The 11,918-nt window shown below is 55.1% G+C and overlaps 2 protein-coding genes across 4 annotated transcripts; one reads left to right on the plus strand and one right to left on the minus strand.

The window, feature by feature from the left end:
- Window positions 1-2,006: 2,006 nt before the first annotated feature.
- Window positions 2,007-4,958, minus strand: CLDN25 (claudin 25). Its single transcript, XM_068659399.1, has one exon. It carries the CDS (start codon window positions 4,433-4,435, stop codon window positions 3,743-3,745), a length of 693 nt encoding a protein of 230 aa, XP_068515500.1. The 5' UTR covers window positions 4,436-4,958; the 3' UTR covers window positions 2,007-3,742.
- LOC137843761 (G protein-activated inward rectifier potassium channel 4-like) lies at window positions 4,360-11,900 on the plus strand. Of its 3 annotated transcripts, XM_068659382.1 has the most exons (6): window positions 4,360-4,495; window positions 7,187-7,395; window positions 8,511-8,731; window positions 9,538-9,770; window positions 9,915-11,151; window positions 11,451-11,900. In XM_068659382.1, the coding sequence occupies exons 4-6, from the start codon at window positions 9,549-9,551 to the stop codon at window positions 11,714-11,716; spliced, it is 1,725 nt and encodes a 574-aa protein (XP_068515483.1). In that variant the 5' UTR covers window positions 4,360-4,495; window positions 7,187-7,395; window positions 8,511-8,731; window positions 9,538-9,548; the 3' UTR covers window positions 11,717-11,900. The 3 variants fall into 3 exon arrangements, with proteins under 3 accessions (XP_068515483.1, XP_068515486.1, XP_068515484.1); XM_068659385.1 differs by lacking the exon at window positions 11,451-11,900 and having other exon boundaries at window positions 9,915-11,159; XM_068659383.1 differs by lacking the exons at window positions 4,360-4,495; window positions 7,187-7,395 and having other exon boundaries at window positions 7,417-8,731.
- The last annotated feature ends 18 nt before the right edge of the window (window positions 11,901-11,918 follow it).

The following is an 11,918-nucleotide window of genomic DNA, read 5'->3' on the forward strand; positions in this document are numbered from 1 at the left end:
CAGACTCCTGCTGCCAGGACAGCACTGGGGAACTTCTGTATGTTTCAAGAGAAAAATAGATGATTTTAGTTAGGCTATGGCCACAGAGTTCCATTTGATCCTCAGACTCGACAGCTTCAGCTCATCACCGACCAGCATCCAAGAGAGCCGTCTCTTAAGACAGGAATTTCATTAAAGTCTGCAACAGTGGCTTAACATCTTTTAACTTGTAGACAGGTCGTGTCATACCCCGAGGTTAAATGTGGCTTACAGCATGTGTTTGTGGCTTGTCTGCTTTGTGCCTGATGGTTTTGTTAGCTAACACCTGCTGTAATGTGAACACAAGTTGTAATTCAACCGAGTGAGCCTCCTTTAGTTAAATAAGGGTGGGACATGCTGAGCTGCACTTTGAGTTACCTTTACTATCTGGTTTTCTGTCTAGCTGTTCTCTCTTTCTGCTTGAGATTAAGTCGTGTAACCAAGGGTTCACATTCTGCCATGCTGTAAACGGGCTAAAGGACGTGCGTCTTGGATCCCTGCTGTGTCTGGAGATAACAGCCCGTCTGTGGGGCACATCCAGGGGCACGGGGCAGGTGTGCAGGGGCACAAGCTGGGATCCCTCCCCAGCAGGACGTGGTTTTGGGGGGTGGCTGGCAGCGGGGTGAGCAGGGCTTTCTCAGAAAACAGGTGGGAGTTAATGAAGCTCCAGAGAGTTACATCTCCCCTCCTTTATTTTATTTCCCTGCAAAATGGTGCTGGGAAAGTGCCTATGTTTGTTATCAGCGCCTAGTGGTTTCTCTTGAAGTCTCATTTTTCAGAGCTGAAAATCTGTTTTGAGTCCTTTTCCATTGCAAGCCGTCCTGCATTAACTCGTGTTTTTCTGTGCAAGAGGGAATCTGCCATTCCCAAGCAAGCAGCAGGAATAATTCATTCATATTGAATCAGAAAAGAGTTAAAAATCAGTGTTTTCCTGTAGCCAAAATCTGAGTATTTTCATTATTAATTGGGGCATTGAAACAATTAATTGCATATGGAGCTGATACCATGATTCTACACTATAATGGAGTCCTTACCTGTTTCTGCTGTTATTGCTCTGAAAAAAATGCAGATTCTTTTCAGCAGCTTAGGAAGAGGAGAGAGAAATGCCCAGGGGTGTTTTCTTCTGACAAATTAGAGACAGATTTTTTGTAGGACTTCTTCCTATTACAAAATGTGTCATAATTAGCAGAGCTATGTTTGAATGAAATTGTCACCAAGGTCCCACTGCTCTGTCAGTTTGTGTTCCATGCTATTTAGGAATAACGTGGCTGGGATTTGGTTTCTCTCGTCTTCTCCCAGTTATTTTGGAATAAAATGAAAACACTTATCTGTAGCAACTCCAGCTATCTGTGTGCAAAAAGTGTGCCAAGGCTGTTAAAATCAATGAGCTGTCGTAGAGGCAGAGCTGCTGCCTTCTCAGCCTCGTGTTCCACATTGTTGAGATGGAGATGACATTGTGAAACAATGAGGCCTTCACTTTATTTCTTAGTATGCTCATGGTCTGGGGTTTGACTGTAATGCGTGAAAAGTATTCAGCATTTTAAACAGAGAGCCTGGGGTCTTGACACCACATAGTCAATAACTGCATTCACTCTGCACAAAGAGTAAGTGACTCATAATTTCAAGATAACTTTTGCAATGCTGTTGTGTCATTCCAAGGCATTCTGACGTCCAGGCAACCAGGATGTGGTCTGGCAGAGAAGTCTTGAATTAGGAGATTCCAGCTATTCATATGCTCAGGAGATTTTATTCTGTCATGTTGCCACAAAAATAAATGCATATCCCAATGGATATCCAAACCCTGCTTCAAAAAAGTGCTGATGAAGACTTCTCAAGAGTGCAGTTCGGTGCCCGTTAAGTTCGGATAGTTTGGGTCATGCCTGCAGGGAGGAGTGTCCTGAAGCTAGAAGAAACCTTTGCTCAGTGTCTTGTCGTCATCTTTCTCCCTCCCCCATGTTTTCATTTCCCAAGGGTGTGGGTGACGAGTTATGGCCAAAATAGAGTTTCTTTACTTTGTGGGTTTGTCGGACCTTTAGAGGGCAGCTAACAGTTTGTGTAACTCTTTGAAAAGCTCGTTTCTCAGCCAAGAATGCTCCCCCTCTGGCCCCTCTGTTGGGCCGTGCTTGATGTTCATTACGGAGGACGTGGCGTGAACAGAAGTGCTGGGTCCCTCCTCTCCCCGCACGGCTGTGGGAAGGGATATCTCAGCACATCGCATCGGTAGCAGCAAGCCTGGCTTTTCATGGAGAATTGAAGATCACAGAACTGGTCCAAAGGGAAAGTACTTCACAAGTCCTTGGATGTTCTTTGCAAACCGTGGGGTGTTTTTATGATGTTCTTTAGCATAGTGTCCAGGATTGGACAACGTATTTAAAGCTGAATCTAAAGCCCATCAACACCAGTGATGTAGAGAGACAGGTGAAGATTTGGGAGCTGGATGCACACCCCAAATCCCCAGGGGAGCTCCTCACACACGCAGGGGGCACCAGCTGTGGCAGGGATGCGTCCAGGACAGCAGCTGGCCGGGAAGCTCAGACTTCTTGAAATACCTTCTTGGGTCTGGCTGTAATATTCTGCCTTGACCTAAGTCCAGGTAGTGTGAAAAACGTCTAGGAATAGTCTGTTTTCTTTCCCTCTCCCCATGTGCTACTTCTTTTACTCTCAGAGCAAAGTGCAAATTTCAAAACGGGACTTTTGAAGAAAAGCGAACTTTGATTCCCAGCAGAATGCTGCTTTTGGTTGGGGGCTTCCTTTATTTTTGATCGTGCAGCCATGGCTTCTAGTGTAAAAAAATTAAACCAGCAGTAAATTCAGTTTTTAAATAGCACTGTAACAGTGGGTTTCCTGCTGTCAAGATTCTTGGTGTTAATTCAGTGTGATGTGTGCTATTGCCAGTAGCACAGAGACATAAAGGAAACCTTATTTTTATAGCTGAGTCAAGAAAACATGGAAGAGATCTTTAAAGAGATCCACAAAATAGGGTCTCTCTCATTTTTCCTTTTTATTCACAGGTAGACAGCTCCGTTATAGAATTCCCTAAATGAGGGCCTGTGAGTGACCAGGTTAGTGCCATGGGCTTTCTGCCTTTGGAGCACATTTTTTTGTATCAGCACGTTCTTGTTTTCCTTCCCTCCTTTTTTTTTCCATCCTTCTTTTTTTTTTTTTTTTTTTCCTAAGCTTTTTCTAGATGCAAACATATTCAAACTGCAGCCTTGCTCCTTAAAGATCAGCCCCTTCATCCCCAGCCTTCCCAGTGCATTGTGTAAGATGCAGTTGTATTTTCAGAGCACAGAAACATACCGGTGATGACTGAAATAATTTATTTTGAATACATCAAAATGAAATGGACATTCATGGAATGAGCTTTTCAGCCTGGACATAGGTGTTACAATGATCACATTTCCGACTATGGGAGATTTCCAGGGAATGCTAGCAATAGCGTAATCACTGAGTATGCTGCAAATGTAACCACAAACATGAAGTGCTCTTTACTGCTCTGTGTTTGCCTTCTTGGCTTACAGTACTAGGTTTAGTTTGCAAGTGTTGCAGAAAAAGCTTTTGCTCTTTTGAAAAAAAAGGAGAAAAAAGTGAAGCAGACAGATAGAGATGGGAAGGAAAAAGGCTGCAACACTGTCTTAGGAATTAGCAAATCATCCTGGAAAATGCAAGAACTGTCTGAAAGTTGAACAGCCAGGAGCTGCACAGGACACAGTGCTGCAAAGTCTTAAATTACCAGGTCTGCGGCTTTGGGGTGTGAGCGGTGACCCCATGGAGATGTCCCAGCTGGACCTTCCATCGCTGGGCGCTGCAGGCAGACTGCTGAAGGCACAGCCAGCGTCTCAGTCCTGTTTAAGCAGGTGGTGTAGATAAGAAGCAACCCACCTGCTGCAAGGAAGAATCCAGCAAACCACCCCAGGAACATCGCCTCCCCGAATTCCCAACGCGGGACGATGTTGGGAATGGTTTCGTCCCAAAACTCAAGGACCGTGTTATAGGCGACCCAGGAGACCGGCGCCAGTGTGGTGATCCCTGACATGCCGAAAGCCGCCCCTCCAGCAAGCAGGAGCCATTTCTTTAGATCAGGTTTTCCTTCGCATGTTTTCCAGCAGTCCAAGCCCAAACTGGCGAGGAGGAATCCGAGAAGCCCCAGCCCATTGGAGAGGCACATGAGGATTCGGGACACACGCAGCTCCAGCGGCAAAGCGAGGAAGGAGTCGTGGGCTTTGCACTCTGTCGCTCCCTCCTCCTGGACTATGCAGACCTGCCAGAGCCCCATGGTCCAGATCTCCAGCTCGTTTAAGTCCAAGTTGAGGTTCTTCCAGAGTGGCACGAAAGTGGTGACACAGGACGAGACCCACCCGAAGAGCGCGAGAAACATTGCACCCAGTTGGACCTTTGTGTTGCAGCTCCACGCCATGCTCACGCTGCGTCTGTAAGCTGTGCGCCGGCTCCGCTGGTGAGGCTGAGATAAGCTTAGGTGAGCAGAAGCTTTTGGTATTAACACTTTTGGAGCTGTGCATTTATGGTGTGGGTTTCCATGAATGCACCGTTTCCATTGACAGCCGCAGACGGAGCGCTGCGATTTGCTTCTGGCGTTCAGCGGAGTCGCATAGGGGGAAATTCAAGCTTATACCTCTAATTCCTGGGTGTGGCCACAATCATTTTTTTGTGTCTTGTTGGTTTTGTTGCGTTAAAAGAAGGCACTGCTGGCTAGGCAGGAAAAACTGGGTAACCAACAGGGAGCGAAGCCGTTCTGGAAAGCCAAGCACCGACCCCATGCTCCTTTCCCTCTCCCCCCACTTTCCCCTCACCGGTGCTCACGCAGCACTTGGTGCTCGTGCAGCCCCGCTCCCTGCTTGTTCTGCTGTCCTGTCCCTGCACCGCTGGGGACAGGCCAGGGGTGGATGCTCTGGGCTGGCAGCTCCTTCGGAGAGGACGTCCTCAGGGACACTGGTTTGTATCTCTGTGTGTGGACAGTGCTGCTTCGGGGCAAACCTGGCTCACGGGCTGCAGTGGTCCTGCCTTGCCATGCTGTCCATACACAGGAGGGTTAAATAAAAGCATGCAAATCCTCTGAGCCTCAGGAACCCTGAAGTGAGAGTCTTGGCAGAGAGCAGCTCCCGGCAAGCAGCAGCTCCGGCCCTGGCTGGGAGGGGAGAGGAGCTGGCGGCTGCTGCAGGGGACGGGGTGCCTGGAGGAGAGCACCTCTCCCCTCCTGGCGACTGCAGCATGGAGCTCTCTTGAGAAGATTTAAGTCATCAACCCTCCTGCTGTCCTTAAATAAATGCTCAGGGAGGTCTTGAGAGCTGCCCGGGAGCTCAGTGGAGGACTGGGACTTTCACAGAGGCAGCTCTGTCCCGATGGGGGTGACTGGGAAGCTGGGCTGAGCAGCCCCGTGTCACACAGGTGCTGTGGGACCCACACATCACAGCGTGAGCTGAGCACGGTGACGTCCTGCCTCGCTCTGGGAGGCAGAGGTGTTGGTCCTGGAAGTCTCTGTGCTGCACCAGGACTGAACTTTACCCTCGTTGCGGTGCTTCGCATCCTCAGAAAGTGCTTCGCAAACATTTGTCCTCAGAGCAGCGTCGGCCGGTCACTGGGGTTATCTGCAGTGAAGTGTCAGGGGAGCTGGGACACGGAGGTAGGGCTGAGATGTCACTTTGGAAGAAGAGGACCTGTTGTGACTGAGAGAAAAGACCTTGCTGTAAAAAAAGATAGGGAAAAAGTAAAACGGAGAGACCACTTCATAAGGAAAATCCTAATTTTCTGTTGACGCTCACTTCCCATCTGTTCCTGCGTGCCCAGCCCCACAAATGGGATACAAGGTCCAGCTTTGAGATTCATCTTCATTGGGAGATTAGTTGACTAATCTCTCATTCATCTGTCCTCTTTGTTACCAAGAAGGATATTAGGGGGCAAGGCTGGTAAATTACTGCTCCTTCCTCATCACAGCAGCGGGGTCGGTGCTGCTGGGGCCAGGAGCCCGGTGCTGGGCACTGTGCCCATGCAGCTGGGACACGAGGGGCTCTGGCCCCGTGCCCCCCAGCAGAGGCCGTGGCCATAGGACCTGCCTCCCTCTGGCCCCAAGCCTCTGCCAATTTCCTGGAACACAACCCAGGTGAAAGAGGGGAGACTGTTCAATAAAAAAACAAAACACAGGGTCACCAGAAGCTGTTTGCTCTAGGGCCGGGTGCCTTCAGCCCTTGGGTACACATCCTGCTTTCCAGTGCTTGGTGCTGACTGAGGGCTGCTCGGCAGCCTCCTCCATACCACACCGTGCTTTCTGCCCACCTCTCGCCCCCCTTCCCGACCCCTTGCTGAAGTGCAGGGGAAATTTGGATGTCCCAAACCCCCCTGTAAGCCAGGACCTGCCCACAGGCACTGGCTCTGGCCACATCCCCGTGGTCCTGCCGGTTGCAGGCCGCCTCCAGGCAATGTCTGGGGCCGGTATTTGCCCCGGAGCCCTGCTGTGCAGGCCACCGCCAGTCACGCAGGGGACAGGGGATGGGGACAGGGGACATGCTCGGCCCGGCCGTCCCTCGCTGCCTCCCTGGGCAGGGCTGGAGCTGCTGCCTGTGTGAGGTGGGGTGAGCTGAGGCCTGCAGTCACGGTTAACTCCCAGTGCAAGTTGTGGAGCCTTAACCTGGCTGTATCGGTGACGCTGGGACGCGTGAGGCTGGGGCTGAGCGGTTATTTATAACCTCTGTGCTGCCTCTGCTATTTTTAACCCACTTGAAATACGCCACGGGGGCATCCTCTGTGAGGGGTGAGCCCTCTGGGTGCGTTATCCCCGTCCTGGAGGTCAGGAGGTGCGGCTGTGTGGGGCCGCGCTCCTCAGGGCTCCATCCCCCGGGCGTGGGCACCTCACGAGGGAAGGGGCCATGGCTTCTCCTTGCCTCCAGCCCCAGGTTTTGGACCTCTCTGCCCCTGCACCTCGCTCGTCACGGAGAGCAGAGGTCACGAGCTGGTGCTCCTGGCCCGAAACCCAGCCCTGCTCCACGCTGGGAGGTTGTGGCAGGGGCAAAGGGAAGGCCCTGCTCCGCTGCCAGCCCCCCGAGCCCCCGCAGTGCATCTGGTTCTTGCCCCAGCCCTCCCGATTAAATCAACTTGAGGTATTTCTGCCTGTCATTGAGGGAGATTAATGGGTGACCTTCTTCTCGTGGAGCAGGATTGGAGGACGCCGCCAAGCTCCCCTTCCCTCCCATAAGCTGTGCGGCACAGCCAGGAGAGGATTTTCCTCCAGAACCGGTTGGAAGATGCCTGAGGGCAGACGGGACAGCGCTGGGGTGGCCCGAGAGCAGCTGTAGGTGTGGGCAGAAGCTGAGCTCTGCCGGCCATGCCCACTCCTGCCCGGCGGGCACGGTGCCTGGAGATGCGGTAGGTGCACCAGGGGCTGCATGAGCAGGGGGCTCCCAGCCACTGTCCTGAAGAGGAGAGGGGAAGGGACGGGGTGGGAGCGCGATGCTGAGGGTGTCTGCAAGGCCATCCCTCTGTTTTGGCTTGTTCTGGGTATCGTTGAGTGTTTGCAAGCTGGGGCGTGTGTCTGTGGTGTATGGGCTGGGGCAGCAGCCAGGGGATGGTGGCAGGAGGTGGCAGGGCACAGACACAGCAAGAGCCAGAGCACGGCACCCGAGGACTCTGTGAGCGCTTCTCAAAGCGGGTGATGCTCAAAGGATGCACAGAACCCAGTGCCCTGGCAGCCCAGAGCTCCTGGCCTCATGGGTCAGAGCAACCCTGCCTCGCTGCCAGGATTTCGAGGAACACGACCTCCTGCAGGACAGTGGTGGCTGTTAAAGGAATTACGTTTGGTTTGGGAAAAAAATCTCTAAACATAACAAATTGGCAGGAGTGTTTGCTGTAGCACATCAAGGGGAAACATCTCAAAATAAAGGAGTTTAATATTTTCCGAATTTCCTGACTTTATAAAGTGTCTTGCTACAGGTCTGCTGCCACTGTGCCTGTGGGAGCTGTGCTCGCCAAACCCGTAGGCTTCTGCAGCTGCAGCTCCTGCTTTTCCTGCTGCAGAGGAAGGCAGAAGAGCAGAGGAACTGATCCCAGCCCCGCACCACGGGCACCCAGAGGCCAGATGTCAGCTCTCAGCTGGCCACTGCTGCCCTGAGGAAGAAAATAATTAAGGCAGATGATTATTCCTGAGAGAAAGCACTCACCTCAAAGCTTGTTAGCCCAATTGTTGCAGCCCGGCGCAGCAGGGATGTGTGCTGAATCATAATTGTTTTTCACTTTCCCTCCTCTTTATCTGTGTTTGTTGTAAATATCCCTCTGCTCACAGGGCTTCTGGCTCCCCCACAGCGGGCATGGGTGGGGAGCGGTGAAGCCGTGGGGTGTGCAGCTCACCCACCACACGTGGCTGCCTCTCAAGGACAGCCAGGATGGGGTTTCTGCACGGAGGTTGGGGACTGCCCGGAGCGTGTACGGCCTGCAGCAGGATCACCCTATTGCAGAATTTCTTTGTTTGCAACTTCCCTCCCCAGCTGCTGCAAGACCCGAGCGTCTGAGCCCCAGTCCTGCTTGACAGACGACCGCATCGCCCACGCGAGGACCCAGCGGCTGAGGCAGAGGATGCAGGATGAGGCAGCAGGGCCCCTGGCCCGTCCCCAGGGGGGAAAAGCACCTGGAGCTGAGCTGGGGCAGGTTCTGCTGTGAGCACCGCGAGGCTGCAGACTGCTGACAGGGAGGGGGCTCCATCAGTCAGGTACCCCGCACCACCTCCCTGCTCCTGTCCCCAGCTCCTTCCTGATCCCAAATTTTGTCACTGAACAGCCTCGAAGCAACTTCCCAGGGCCTGGAACCACCTGTGCCTGCTGCTGGGGCTGCTCAAGTGGCCTCAGAGCAAGGAGCCACCTCCATCCCCGCATGGTGCAATGCAATTAGGGCAGGTAATTGGCTTAGCCATCTGCCGCCTCCCCCGGTCCAGCTCAGCTCCATCACCTGGGCGGGGGCCTCAGCAGGAGATGGGGGTTCCCAGGGCCTGGGCCCCCAGCAGCAGCCCTCGGGGTGTGCTCGATGCTCTTCCAGCCACAGCAGCTGCCCCGAGCGTAAGGCACCGCGGTGCAAGCATGCAGCAGCCGTGCCACGCTGCCAGCTGCAGGATACCCACATGGATTGGGGCATCCCCACCGCAGCCGGGCACCCGCAGCTCAGTGGCAGCAGGACCGTGCCGAAGCCGCTGCAGAAATGCAGCTAACAGGATTACGGTGCAGGCAGCACCAGGATTAATGACCTGCTTCCTCTGGGAGTTCCCTGGAGCTCTTTGCAGACAGGGCTCTCGCCCCAGGCCCACGGGCTGCAGCCTGCAGGATTTGTGCCATGCCACCAGCCCTTCATGGGGCTGTCCCCTCGTGGTGACCGCATGAACATCCCTCACCTGCTACAGCCCTGGGAGGCTGCTGGCAGGATGGCAGGACCCACCAGTGTTTAACCCCAAATTTTACCCCCCCCGCCCAGCCTGCTGCCCGTGCACCCCCCACCCAACCTGATGCTGCCCTTCTGTTCCTGCAGCGCCCCGTGCCATGGCTGCCGTGCTGACCGCCGCTGGCAGCGGCACGGAGCCGCAGTGGGAACGTGACCTCTGCACCCACAATGGCGTGGGTGGCTGCTGGCTGCTCCGCGAGGAGTCCCGGGGCCGCAGGAACTCCATCCCACCCGCACAGGCGCCCACGGCCAGGCACATGCTGGCCTACCTGCCGCGGCCACCCACCGACACCAGCCGCTACGGCACCTTCCCCCAGAAGGTAGGGCTGCAAAGCACCCGCTCCCTGCAGGTCCCCGCTGTCCTGCGTGTGGTGCAGAGGATCCCAGGCATGTGAGGTTCAGTGCCTGGAGCGCAGAGGATAAAGAGGGTGGTTTAACACGGACTGACCCCTTTCCCCTTGCAGCCCAAAGGCCCAGCCACACCTGCGCTCCTGGTGGATGACGGCCAACAGCAAGAGGCCACCAACGCTGCTGAGAAAAGGGTCCTAGTCCCAAACGATCTCCACCCGCCCTACAGCACTGATATCCCCGGCGAGCCGGCTCTGCTTCAGAGACGAGCAGACTCAGAGGACATGGTACCCGTCAGGCGCTGGCCCAGCATCTCCATCAGCACCGTTGACCTGCCCAAGCACCGCCGCACGTCGCGCCAGGACCCGCTGCCCGTGCCACGGGATGTCTCCTCCCGCTGGTACCCGCGGCACACGCGCAGCGTGCCCACCATCCCCAGCCCCGTGCAGAGCAAAACGCCCACCCGGAGCATCGTCTCCATCCCCTCCGCGGAGAGGCTGCAGACGCGGCGCTGCAAGCTGATGGAGGACGAGCGGCCGCTCGGCCTGGCAAGCAAGCAGCAGAGGCAGCGCTACGTCACCAAAGTAGGCAAGTGCCAGGTGAACCTGGGCAACATCCAGGAGAAGAAGAGGTTCCTCTCAGACATTTTCACCACTATCGTGGACCTCAAGTACCGCTGGTTCCTCTTCGTGTTCATGATGTGCTATATTGTCACCTGGGTTGCCTTTGGCACCATCTATTTCTTTGACGCATGGCTAAGGGGCGACATCGACCACATCGGCGATCCAGAGTGGAAGGCGTGCATCGAGAACGTGGACAATTTCATATCTGCCTTACTCTTCTCTGTGGAAAGTCAGAGGACCATTGGCTACGGCTCCAGGATCGTGACAGCCAACTGTGCCGAGGGCGTCATCCTGCTGATGGCACAGTCCATCATCGGGTCCATGATCGATGCCCTGATGGTGGGCTGCATGTTCGTCAAGATCTCCAGGCCCAAGAAGCGTGCCCAGACCTTAATCTTCAGCAAAAACTGCGTCATCTCCCACCGAGACGAGAAGCTCTGCCTGATGTTCCGCATCGGGGACCTGCGGGAGAGCCACATGGTGGACGCAAAAATAAGAGCCAAACTGATCAAATCCAGGCAGACCAAAGAAGGGGAGTTCATCCCCTTGGAGCAGTCGGAGCTGAACCTGGGCTACGACACCGGGGAGGACAGGCTGTTCCTGGTGGAGCCCCAGATCATCTGCCACGTTATCAACCAGCGCAGCCCCTTCTGGGACATGTCGGCGGAGTCGCTGAGGAGGGAGCAGTTCGAGATCATCATCATCCTCGAGGGCATTGTGGAGGCCACGGGTGAGTGACGGGGATTGGGGTGGTTCCGTCCAGCCCCACACAAGCCGGCTGCTGTCGGGATGCCGGCCTGGTGCCCGGTGCCACAGGCAGAGCTCAGGGGGAAGCGGGTGCAAGGGGTGGGGACCACGGGGGGCTGCAGGAGCCCATCTCCGGGCACTTCTGGAGGGCCTGGGCCCTGCTGTCCCCATCTTGCTTCACTGTGAGCACATCGCTGAGGGTGTGGGCGCAGGGACGTGCATCCTGTGGTGTCACAGCCCTCGGGGGCGCATCCGAGCCTCCCCTGGGATGTTCCCTTGCAGGGATGACGTGCCAGGCCCGCACCTCGTACACCGAGGACGAGATCCTGTGGGGGTACCGCTTCGAGCCCTGCATGTGGCTGGAGAAGGGCGCCTTCCGCGTGGACTACAGCCGCTTCGAGCTCACCTTCGAGGTGCAGACCCCGGCGGCCAGCGCCAAGGAGATGCAGGAGATGGCGGAGCTGCAGCGCCGGGGCCGTGACGTGAACGTGCCCGTACCCGTACCCGTGCCTGTGCCCGGCCTGGGCTGGACCCCACCACCCCTCTGAGGGACCCTGAGGGCTGTGGGGCTGGGGGGCTGCAGTAACGGGGCCGGCAGCGGGGAGTCCCCCGTGGATCTGTGTGTGGGCACCACAGGGAGCACATCACATAAACAGACAAATCAATAAATAAATAAATAAATAAATGAGGAAGAGACAGCCCAGTGGGTTGTGCAGAGCGTGTTTATTAACGTATGCAAATGAGGTGATT

Source organism: Anas acuta, chromosome 23 (genome assembly GCF_963932015.1).
Source record: "Anas acuta chromosome 23, bAnaAcu1.1, whole genome shotgun sequence".
Classification (NCBI taxonomy): Eukaryota; Metazoa; Chordata; class Aves; order Anseriformes; family Anatidae; genus Anas; species Anas acuta.

What these genes read in the sequence shown, in the direction of transcription:
- CLDN25 (XM_068659399.1), bottom strand. Translation starts at nt 4,435, where the DNA reads ATGGCGTGGAGCTGCAACACAAAGGTCCAACTGGGTGCAATGTTTCTC.
- LOC137843761 (XM_068659382.1), top strand. Translation starts at nt 9,549, where the DNA reads ATGGCTGCCGTGCTGACCGCCGCTGGCAGCGGCACGGAGCCGCAGTGG. An exon ending in ACGGCACCTTCCCCCAGAAG is followed by an intron (nt 9,771 to 9,914) that starts GTAGGGCTGCAA and finishes TTCCCCTTGCAG; the next exon opens with CCCAAAGGCCCAGCCACACC. An exon ending in GGGCATTGTGGAGGCCACGG is followed by an intron (nt 11,152 to 11,450) that starts GTGAGTGACGGG and finishes GTTCCCTTGCAG; the next exon opens with GGATGACGTGCCAGGCCCGC.